General features: G+C 40.5%; 1 protein-coding gene across 1 annotated transcript; it reads right to left on the reverse strand.

Annotated features, from left to right (window-relative positions):
• Positions 1-528: 528 nt before the first annotated feature.
• Positions 529-11,518, reverse strand: LOC139461579 (uncharacterized). Its single transcript, XM_071243058.1, has 6 exons — positions 11,329-11,518; positions 4,823-5,002; positions 4,302-4,359; positions 2,828-2,942; positions 2,186-2,356; positions 529-654 (listed from the first exon to the last, which is right to left on the reverse strand). The coding sequence occupies exons 1-6, from the start codon at positions 11,516-11,518 to the stop codon at positions 529-531; spliced, it is 840 nt and encodes a 279-aa protein (XP_071099159.1).
• Positions 11,519-11,928: the final 410 nt, after the last annotated feature.

Genomic DNA, 11,928 nt, shown 5'->3' on the forward strand with positions numbered 1-11,928 from the left:
AGTGAGTATGGTTTTACGCCGCTTTTAGCAATATTCCAGCAATGTCACGGGGGGGGGGGGGGGGGGACACCAGAAATGGGCTTCACACATTGTACCCATGTCGGGAATCGAACCCAGGTCTTCGGCGTGATGAATCGTAAGAGGCCATAAATGGTACCTTTGCACGGATAAACTTAAACAGAAAGAAATCTCACGCTCCATGATACAAACGAAATACTGTTAAAAGAGGCGTGAAACCCAAATCCATTCACTCTCATGTGATTGGGTGGAATGTGTTTTTGTTGCACTACAAAAGGGTAAATACGCAAATTGACGACTATTTACATCATTTGGCTAAGCCTTCTTGTGTTTTATATTGTTTCTTTGCATATATGTTAAAGGTCCACTTTGAGATGTGATGAACTATGATGCAGACAAATCCTTACCCCTGACATAAAATTCCAATTCGACATCTATCATTAACGAAAAACATTATTCAACCAGAAGTTACACAAAAGCTGTACGTTGAGAATGCAACATGTGGTTTCTTTACGTTGAAGACGGTGGAGGCGATTTGAGTCCAAATATCTTGATAGCATCGAACTCCACCCACTTCCCAGCGACGGATGTACAGTCTGTTGTAAACCTGACACGGTTGGAAGGGAACGTCAGTGTCTGGAACATAGCAATGACCTGATGCCCTGGGCAAATACACAATACTGTTACATCTTAACTATCATCAGGGAAATATGTCCAAACGTTTATAAAATTGTTTCATTCAGCAGTACAATGTGAAAAAGAAGGCATGCAGATTCATAAACTATACTTCCAAATATATATGATTTCCATTACGTTTCCTTCATGATAATCAGAGTCACCCATCACACACTTATTGTACTTGAATCATATACCGCTATAAGGAACTGTCACGGGAAGCGTGTTTCGAATCATATAATATGCTAAAAATGATGACAGAAATTTAAAAAAAATGGAAAAATGTTTGCAATACTGAATTACCAGTGCAGGCAGTATATAATCTCAGCCTTTGGAGGTGCTACATGTAACTGGAGACTGAGTTCCTTCTTCAAATGTTTTTTTCGGACAGCAGTCGTGGCTCTCAACATTGAAGTATACTCCAGGATACAATGTTTGTCATTAGTTTAATGATGAGGCACAGATGGTCAGATATAGCGACATACAACTGTAGATAATTAACTCCCTGAGGAAAACTTGCTTAAAAACGCGTGTATTTGGTCGTTTTAATTAATGATCAGAATGAGACGAATACTAATGATTTTGTGATTGACATTTCTTAATTCCTAATATATAAACTGTGAAAATGCCTATATTTTGAAGTTAATCGGAAGTGTGTTATGTGGCAGAGGAGATTGTTTCCAGTTTTGTCTGAATATTTTCTGTGGCAGCGAATGGCTGTAGTGGTATATCTGCACGGGAGTGTGATTTAGAGTTATCTTCCTCATTTCATGTTTGTTTGTTGTTTAGCGCCGTACTCAGCAACATTTCAGCTATATGACGGCGGTCCGTACATAATCAAGTCTGGACCAGGTAATCCAGTGATTGACATCATGAGCATCGATCCACGCAATTGGGATACGATGCTTTACGGCAAGCATTGGTTGCTGAAGACCTATTCTACCCCGGATCTTCACGGGTCCTGAGTTGATGTAAACAACCATAGCAACATTGATGGTTCGACAGGTTTTGGGATCTGACAACTTCTAAAAGTCTGACTTCATAATTATGGCGATTTGAGGCTTTCTACGACCTGACTTGCGTCTTATTTACTAGCCAAGAGAGGACGGGATACCTATATAAAACATAGAATTCCTGCCAGCTTCCAACTGTATTCCGGGTTCAGGACAGCAGCACGTACCTCTTTCAAAAGAACTTAAATCTCGACATTCGTGAGTACACAAACATATTAAGGGGCTTGTTACTTGTTACAGCCGCGTATGTGACCCATGGTATTGTCTTTTGTGATTGTAAACATAAAACTGTGAGTTTCAATATAATTTGTGAAATATTTATTGACCACGGATTAAGGATTTCCCAATTTAGCTTAGTACGAAACAATTTCTGGGATGGCCTCTGCGTGTCAATTAAGAAATCACCTCGGAACAATTGTCACAATATTTATTCAGCCAGTGACCCAAGCACGTTTATAATCTCTGTTTGATATGGTTACCGTGAATTGTGGCGAGAAGATTCTGCTCCGTGTTATCACTGTGACGGATGCAGCGGTCCAGATGGTGTTCCAAGTGTTGTTCCTCCCTACAGACACGGTCTTGACAAGCCCTGCTGAACACGTCTCGTATATATCTATACGGCGTATGTAAAGCGTCTCAGCAAACTCCACCTGAACATTCAAGTTTATAATTTACTTTTGTTCTTTTTCTTGATTGTATATTGTTGTTAAAACTGGTGTATTAGGACACATGATGAACCACGAGGACCAAATCTAGGCACAAGATAAAACAGGAGAAAACTAATGGTAATCTGGGGCATCGGATGGGTACAAGGAACATAGGTTTAGTACTGTTTCATTTATTCAATCAAAACTATAACCGACAGCTAAAAGAACTCATGATGCATCTGATCAGATCTATTTAGATGACTATTTTTTTAAATCGTTTACGATATGAATATTTAACTTGGGGTAAGTGACACCATTCTGTTTAGAACACATACTACTTATCCATAGGGCCTTGGATTAATGAGGATTAGAATTTCAATTTCTTCTGTCCATGAAATAAACATACAATACTGTAACATACTAACATACGTAACTATAATATACTTTTTCTGTTCATGGTGCGGTTAAGTTTACCTGAATCCATTCAATCCCGTTCTCACAATACTTAGATGAAGGGGCCCATGATCCTTTAATGTCTCCGTATTTGGGGTAGACATCGAACTTGCTCAGAATACGTGCTGCATGCCAACTGAGGAAAGTCGTAATGGTGTAATTCATACTTGAAATTCCAACATAACGTAACGACATTATTATCTATCTATTCACATATACAACCCGTTTGTGAAAAGCGCACCTGATGGCTGGAATCAAGTTGGTTCAAAGCCGCTTTGAACAGTACTTCAGTTAGATCACGGCGTGTCAGCTTAATGTGGGAATACGTCCAGAGGACACGGGTATAGTGAGAAGGGAGAATATGGGATTCAAACCCACGATAACAGGTGTTTCGTACTCCTAGGGGGCGGAACTCATCGAACACAAGTCATTGCGACGCTTTTTACGACTGGTCTACACGAACCTCCTTAATTTTATGAAACAAAATTTTCCGGCAAAGGCGTCTATTGTTTCAACAACTCTTTTCTCTGATAAGTGTGTAATTCACAATACACATATACTTGGTTTCGCTCGTACTTTCTTCGGCACATGTACAATAGTGCCTCAGAGGTGCCACGATGAATAAAAAAATACGTGCGCGGTTACTGTGCAGTAATCTGGATGCCATTTTGCTTTGTTATGAAGACGAAGACCTCAACACCAATTCACGCCAACACATCCTGCAATCGTGGCTTGTTCATTGAACAAACGTCATACATGTCTCTTTGTCCACTTGAAACCCGCGAGCACAGGCATGGTACTGATAAACCTAGAAACATAATCAGGGTGAACAGGGATCCGAACCCATTATCATCTGGAGTCCCCAAGGGACGCAACTCTTAGACGACTTGGCCACAAGTGCCCCCACACTTTTAGAAATAATATCAAATGTGTTCATGCCAAAAAAGAAAAATGAAAAGATGATGCCAATGCATCAATAAAGACGGTTTTCAGGGTTTTAGGGAACTACTTAACTCGCATTTGAACATGAGGAAGTCTCAGCCCCAAACTTATATACTAACAGATGTACATATCGGTAACAAACAACTTGCGAAAATCACAGGGACTTGGTTATAGTTACCATTTATCCACAAGTTCTACACATCGACCATTATCAATGTAGGACAATATGTTTGGACATCGATGGCCCCCAGTTTGACCGCTCTTAGCAATAGTATGTGTCTAACGATGCAGATGAGGTGTTTGATTTGTTTGTTTGTTTGTTTAACGCCGCACGCAATATTCCAGCAATATGACGGCGGTCTGTAAAATCCAGTGATTGACATTATGAGCATTGATCCATGCAATTGATATCGATGACATGCATCAAGCAAGTCAGCAAGCCTGACCACCCGATCCCGTTAGTGGCCTCTTACGACAAGGAATGTACACGGGCGACGACAGTCATTTTGTTCCTAATTAATGCAGCGGGTGTTTATGCATGCGATAACTTCACCTTGCTGTTTCATACTGAGACGAGAAGTCCAACACCTTGTAGCCCCATTCTTCCCATTCTGTGGAGATAAGACAGGACAACATCACGACCAAACGATTTACGTTGATTCTCGAAAAGATTCGATTAATGATTAATTCGATAAATGCACCACCATGACTACGTAATTCAAAATTAATATATCAATTTGATTAGTTTTAACAAAATCAGTAAATGCACTATCGTGTCACTTGATTGTCTGGTTTGTTTAGTGGCCGCCGTCGCTTGGTAGGAGTACTGCTGTGCGGCGTCAGGCAGTGCTTACATGCAAATTGTGTGAGTGGCTGGTGCTACGGGTAGGGTAGGACATGCTCACCCTTTCGCGAACTCCCGGTGTCATTACTGATTTTAGTGGTCCATGCATATACATTTCACAGCTATTTTGCCGTTTACGCCAAATGGAATCTATTGCGGCGGATAGTCAAGAATGTTTCTTATCTTGCATTGACATTTTATATATATGCAAATGAAAATAATGCTTGTACCTGCACACACTATGGTCACGTCACTCCATGTGCCAGATTCTTGACACACGCTTGTACCGTTTCCTCCAAAATGCTTGTACCCATCCACACAGGAATAGGTGAGAACGTCGGCATAGTTTGTGGACGTCATGTTTATTGTAGTGTTGCCGACAATTGGGGCGTCCTCTGGACACTGAATTACTGCAAGGGTCAATATAAATCAATATAAAAGATGAAATCGGACACGTATATGTTATGTATTACACATAATTAGAACTGGATTGTAAAAAGAACGAAAAACACAACACTGAATGTGAAAGCGTTTGCAGTATACCATAATATGGGAAAGTCTACCAGTAAAGGGACCACATGGTTGATCACCGTTTAGGAGTTATCAGCAAAAATAAAGAGTATGTAAAACATGCATGGTATTTTTAGTGTGTGCTATAACCTTAATTGTTACGTATGAACTGTAATAATTATGAAATCTGTCCATTAAAGCCTTTAAAATTGAAATTGTTCAGAGGTATCATAAAGGTACCACATGGTCGGACGCACTGGTATGCAGCGTTAAGTGAGCACAGAGACGCTGCAGAACACGAAGGGAAAGCAATATTTTATGTTCGCATCATAACAGCGGTCGCGTACAGTTTCTTACTGCCCAACATATGCGCCGACCAAGCTTCCGGCGAAGGAAGGTCCATGGGACTCAACATTTGAATAATTCATGTTGACGGCAATGCGACTAGAAAACAGTATATTTGTGTTTGTATGCCAAGAAAGGGACTGTATGAGAACTCAATTATTGTCCAAAATAATGACAATCATGCTTTTCTTAGAATAAACGTTCAGCTAAATATCACTTGCGTATTACGACCAAATCAAATAATGTATTTGGTCTCCGGCATCCTTGTTTATACATATATAATATGATGTATGTATCTCGCAAACGATCGCAACGAAGTCATGCATCATGAAAAAAAGGAACACATTAAATAAGTATCTGCTTGTATGAGAAAAGTTTAGCGATTACAATATTGTTCTTAATGAAACAGAAACAATGCATTTCTTCTAACTAAATCAATCAAGCAGTATCAGTTTATTGTACTGAGTGTACATTAATTTGTCATTTCAGGTTTCAAAATCCTGACCAGCACTTTATACATAGTCGTCCTTCAACGGAATTTACTTATCCACTAAACCAAATATTGTAGTTCCAGAAACCACAAACACCTCAAATGCAATAAACCATTTCGATCTAAATACTTTTGTCCCTAAAAATAACGGTATTTTTGGGTGGGAATCATACCAATATACGTTAGATTATTTTGATTTGTGTGTGGAACCTTTGCAAAACTCACACTACCCTTTCACATTGAGACGAATGCAGTCAGAGCCCAACCTACGTCGTTGCTACACTGGACCAGGCTACCCACCAGTTCCCCTTTGTGAACGTATATCTCGTTGTTGTTCCCATCATAACTTCGTTGATCAACAGTTTCGTTTGTTAAGGATACCACGACATATTATTCCAGAAAACATATTTCTGAAAGGTTTCCTTAACTTGCAATATATGTGGCGAATCATTTGATAATCATCCCCATTAGCATATCGAATTGTGGGGAGATGACTGTTCTTATTATAACAGTGTAGATAGTAGACCAATCAATGTTCCTATTCCATCAGCTATTACAAGTTCTGGTCTGACCAACTCTCCAAATAAAGCTAGCTGTGTCCAAGACTCTACTAGCATTAGGGCAGGTTGACAATGACATCATAATAGACAGGTAGGTAGATTACTGATTCAAAGCTATTTTCTTAACTGTTATTTTCTTTATTGTATATCACGTGCACTAATTAGAAAAAAGACTAAACGAAGAACTGATAAATAAGGTAAACGTTTGAAAAATCTGCGATAAATGTTGAAAGACTTGCCTTTGCATTCTATTGTTGGTTTCGACCATTCAGCGTTTTTTTTACAATAACTGGTGTCAGTTCCTCCTGTGTTTCTGTAGCCCTCAGCGCAACTGTATGTGACAGTGTCTCCCAATTTGGATGTCAAGATGGCCGTCGATGTTGTGTTTGGAATCAACCACTCCGGCGCGGTACAGGTAGTCTCTGGAATACCCAGTACAATCTTTAGATAATTTGTAACCACAATTTCATACACAGACATTAATATGCGAGCATGTGTGTCTTACTGCTTTTACAAAACGAGTGTCAGAAACCTTGTATTTTCCGGGCGAGAGCGAGGCTTATATATTAATTCTTACACGACCTAAGGTCATAACAAGATTCCAATGACACCAAAAGTGCCGTCCTGATAACATAAACAGTACACCGGTGCACATAACGTGATATTTGTAACAGTGCACTCTTTTATTAACGCGACTATTTCTCACCCTATGAGTAATAAATCCTGGACAGACTATCCAGTGATTGCTAATCATGATCATCAATATACGTATTTGGTTACGATGACGTGTATGAACCAAGTCGGGAAGTCTGACCACCCGATCCCGTTAGTCGCCTCTTACGGCAAGCATGGGTTGCTGTGAACCTATTCTTTTCCCGGATCTCTATGGGTATATTAACCAACTGACTCAATGATTTCGTTTGGTTTGGTTTGGTTTGTTGTTTAACGCCGCACTCAGCAATATTCCAGCTATATGACGGCGATCTGTAAAATAATCGAGTCTGGTCCAGATAATCCAGTGATTGACATCATGAGCATCGATCCACGCAATTGGGATCGATGACATGTATCAACCAAGACAGCGAGCCTGACCACCCGATCCCGTTCGTCGCCATTTACGACAAGCATAGTCGCCTTTTACGGCAAGTATGGGTTGCTGAAGACCTATTCTACACCGGAATCTTCACGGGTCAATGAAGAGTAACTAGAAACTGCCAGGTTGGACTAGGTTAATGATATTACACCCGATTCATGAGACGTTATGTTGCTTTAATCACCGCTTTAATTTTGCCTTTACTCTGCACCCCTTAGATTGATTAACTAATAACAAGTAGCAGCAGAAGTAAGTACTCTAGAAGTAGCAGGCGTGGTGAACATAGACTTTTATTTGTTGGTTGTTTTTTCGCCGCACATGGCAAATGTGTTGCTCTATGGCGGCAGCATGTATACATTAATTAAGTCTGGAACCGACAATCCATTGATCGAGTTTGAAAGCAACGTTTGTGTGTTTGTTGCTTAACGCCACACTCAGCAATATTCCAGCTATTTTGGGATACGATGACATGTATTAACCAAGTCAGGAAGCCTGACCACCCGATCCCGTTAGTCGCCTCTTTCGACATACCATTGTAGCCTCTTACGGCAGGCATGAGTTCCTGAAGACCCCTATCCCGGGTCTTCACTGGGAACGAAAGCTAAAAGCAACGATCCACGCCATCCGGGTGCGAGCACAAGCTTTCGACCAAGTCAGGGAGACTACCCGATCCATTCATGGGACTTAGTCTAACCCGGAACACTGACATGATGTTCACAATTAGAAAAACACACACAAACTCATCTATCCTTGCAATATGACTCAAATCAACGACATATAGACCGTTCAGTCCAGTCCATGCTGGAAATAAGTTACCTTGACACACAATAGACAGATGGGACCATTCCGATATCTGAAACGTGATGGTGTTACTTCCTGCAACGTGTGTAAACCCATGATAACCAATGTCGGAGTAATACAATCATGACATTGATGGACAGTACAATAACTAGAATACCACAGATTCCGCTTAAAACTAGTTGAGAACATTTCAAAGATTAAATTATCAGTCAACAACACAATATTAAAATGGGCTATAGATCACCAGCAACTGAATGTACATGTACATGTAGATCAGGACCATAGGGACTTACAGTACCTTTCCTACCTGTAGGGACTCTTTTGTTTGAAAATGAATACATTTGCTTAATTCTTACCCCAGTCATCATTGAAAAAAATAATTTTTACACAAAATTACCCAGCCACAGATAATGTTTTACAAACTGTTGCAGGAATGAGTAATGGTAAAAATGGTAAAATAGACATAACCAAATTTCAAAACATTTCTTTTAATTTTCAATTGCAAAAAACAAACAAACTCGGTATACTTTCGTTTGCCCATCATCAGATTAAATCATAATTTGGCAAGTTATACTGAACAATGGAGCATTTATCAAGATAAATATATTCCCTTGGTCATGATAAATGTCGTTTCCAAAGTGGTTCTCCAGAGCAACGTTTTCGTTACGCCGGAAATGTAACCGAACAAAACAAACAATAAAGTATTTTTTTCATTTGTAATGTTATTATTAAATGCTGAATCTCTTTAAATCCAACAATCTCTTTGTGTAAGGAAGGTTCAATCAGTGCCGATCATGGCTCCCGTTTGAGATCAGACAGCGCTACGACACGAAAAGTGAAAAAGTCGGATCAATATCCTCAATGATCTGGAATGTCCTATCATTGTCTGAATGCAGTCGTATACGTTCGTAACAGAGTCCTACGGATCGGGAAAGGTCCCGAGAGGACGGCAAAGCACTCCCGACAGATGGTGCGTCCCAAAATATTCGGGAAACTAAGCCGATTTTGTCTAGTATGATTACAATAGTGACTTTGTCGTGACAGATTCTGCTGGTTTTGATTTGGTTTGGCTTGTTGTTTTACGCCGCACTCAGCAATATTCCAGCTATATGACGGCGATCTGTAAATAATCGAGTATGGACCAGACAATCCAGTGATTGACAGCATGAACATCGATCCACGCAATTGGGATCGATGACATGTATCAACCAAGTCAGCGAGCCTGACCACCCGATCCCGTTAGTCGCCTTTTACGGCAAACATAGTCGACTTTTACGGCAAGTATTGGTTGCTAAGGACCTATTCTACCCTGGAATCAGATCAAAATCGTAACAATGTCTAGTGTTGTCTGGACGTTGTCCTGTGGATCGGGACGCTGTCGTGATGAACGGGCATGAATTGTTCATTCCCGTTTCTTGCCGATTGAGTCCAGGGTGCGTCCAGATCTTGCCGAACGAGAACTTTATTTGTCGGTTCACTGTCCGGACACTGTCTGATCTCTGTCGGATCGCCGGACACTGTCTGATCTCTGTCGGATCGCATTCGGTCGTTTTTTACCTTGCGGGAGATACAAATCGGATCAGATTCGGATTGAGAACGTGGAAAGCGGGACGAATTATCCTGGAAACGGCTGCATCGGTACGCTTCCTGAACATTAGCGGATTGTTTGTGAATTTCCCGCCACGAATCACATATTCTTGATAAGACTTTTGACAAATTTTAATCGGGAATGGTCCTATCAAGGACGGCAGTAAAAATCCTGAATGTGACTGAGCCCTTACATATGCATATGCAGTTGATTATCCATTTCGTTGAATGATCGTGCCCAGTTCACGAGGTACACAAGGCTGCACAGTTGGACTATTTCCCATCAACTGACATAATACAATTGCAAGTTACAATTCACAAAACTGCAACAAAGTCCAACATTTTCGTCAAACACAGAAACTGATTTCACTCAGGACATAAGCTTGATATTAAATTGATATCCTGTCAATATATTAACTGTAGGGTACACAGCATCGGCGCAGGACAAGAAACATAGTGTCAGTATTCTGCCAATATTTAATTGCTAACGTTATTATTGAGTAATTTCCTTTTCCGGGATAACCAGGAAATATGGAATGATTTCATCAATCGTTGCTTGGTATTGGAAACGCATTTTTCGCTCACCGTAAGGAAGACAGATGAATTGAGTTCCAGTCATGACAGGTACGCATACATTAGTGTCATCACATGGCCGTGTGCTGCAAGTATGTCCAGGATCTCTCTGTGAACAAAGCAAGTTTGTTTGTTGTTTAATCCCTTGTACCATTAACCAATGGTTTATTTGTTAATTACCGCCGCAATGAGTAATATTCCAGTAATATGGCGGCAGTCTGTAAATAATCAAGTATGGTCTTAACAATCCAGTGTCTGACATCATGAGCATCGATCCATGCAATTGCGATATGATGACATGCATCAACCAAGTCAGCGAGTCTGACCCTCGATCCCGTTGAGCGACTCTTACATGCAAAATCGCCTTTTACAACATGATAACAAGGAACCTCTAATGACGTTGAATGATAATAACTGTCCCTCGCGATGGAAAGGTCCACACAGTCAAGCAAGATACACTTGACAGTGAACTTTTCATAACAAGGGACACAGAATGGAGGATCTTCTCCCTTCCATATCTATTTGTACAAATACTCAAAAATGCTTTTATATATTTACATGTTTAAGCTCCATGTAATAACGTTACATGTTTTCAGATTAGCGGCTGCTATTGCGTATACCATGCACATTTAAAAAAATGAAACATCCAGCTGACGCCGTCGGTATCAAATGACATTTCCCGTGGTCGAATGACAAATAAACCCCGCGATTTGTGAAAACACTACTATTTGTAAAATGTGACCAGCATTACCCCTGTGTCTCCCCGTGCTTTCCGACCATTCCCCATGGAGTTCCAAACACTGCACAGATTGGTGGTAGGGGAGTAGCTGAAGGACTCGCAGGGAGAGATGTATTCACATAGGGCTTCACACTGCTCTCGGAACATCACGGAAGTCTTGTACAGTTCATAGGGGTCAGCTTTGACCAGAGGTATAATCCACGTCATGAAGATGATGTACCCAAACATTCTACATTACCTTCCACAGAACACCAATTCTGTCTCATCTGCAGTACCTTTACTCGATACTGTCCTGAGGCTCAAGCTTACTTGGAAATCATTGATGGCAACAATAGTGTTATCGATTGCGCTTCGTGAACTCATAGTTTATATTTGTGATGCATTTGCTAAGAAACACATTTGTAGATCCTCACAAAATATAACGACAGAGACATTTAGTATTAGAATCATGTATTGAGTCACCATGATTGTTTATTCAGTAGAGCTAGGTGTAATTTATGGAATTATTGATACTTCAGGCAGTCATGCCCTATTCACGGGATGCTGGTCCGTCTCCTGTAATTATCACACCACAGCCAGTGAAATTCCAGCGTTAGTACTTTGCTTAGTAACCCATCGAGTCTGGGCCAGTATACTGG

This window comes from Haliotis cracherodii, unplaced genomic scaffold (assembly GCF_022045235.1).
Source record: "Haliotis cracherodii isolate W230 unplaced genomic scaffold, xgHalCrac1.p SCAF_15, whole genome shotgun sequence".
Classification (NCBI taxonomy): Eukaryota; Metazoa; Mollusca; class Gastropoda; order Lepetellida; family Haliotidae; genus Haliotis; species Haliotis cracherodii.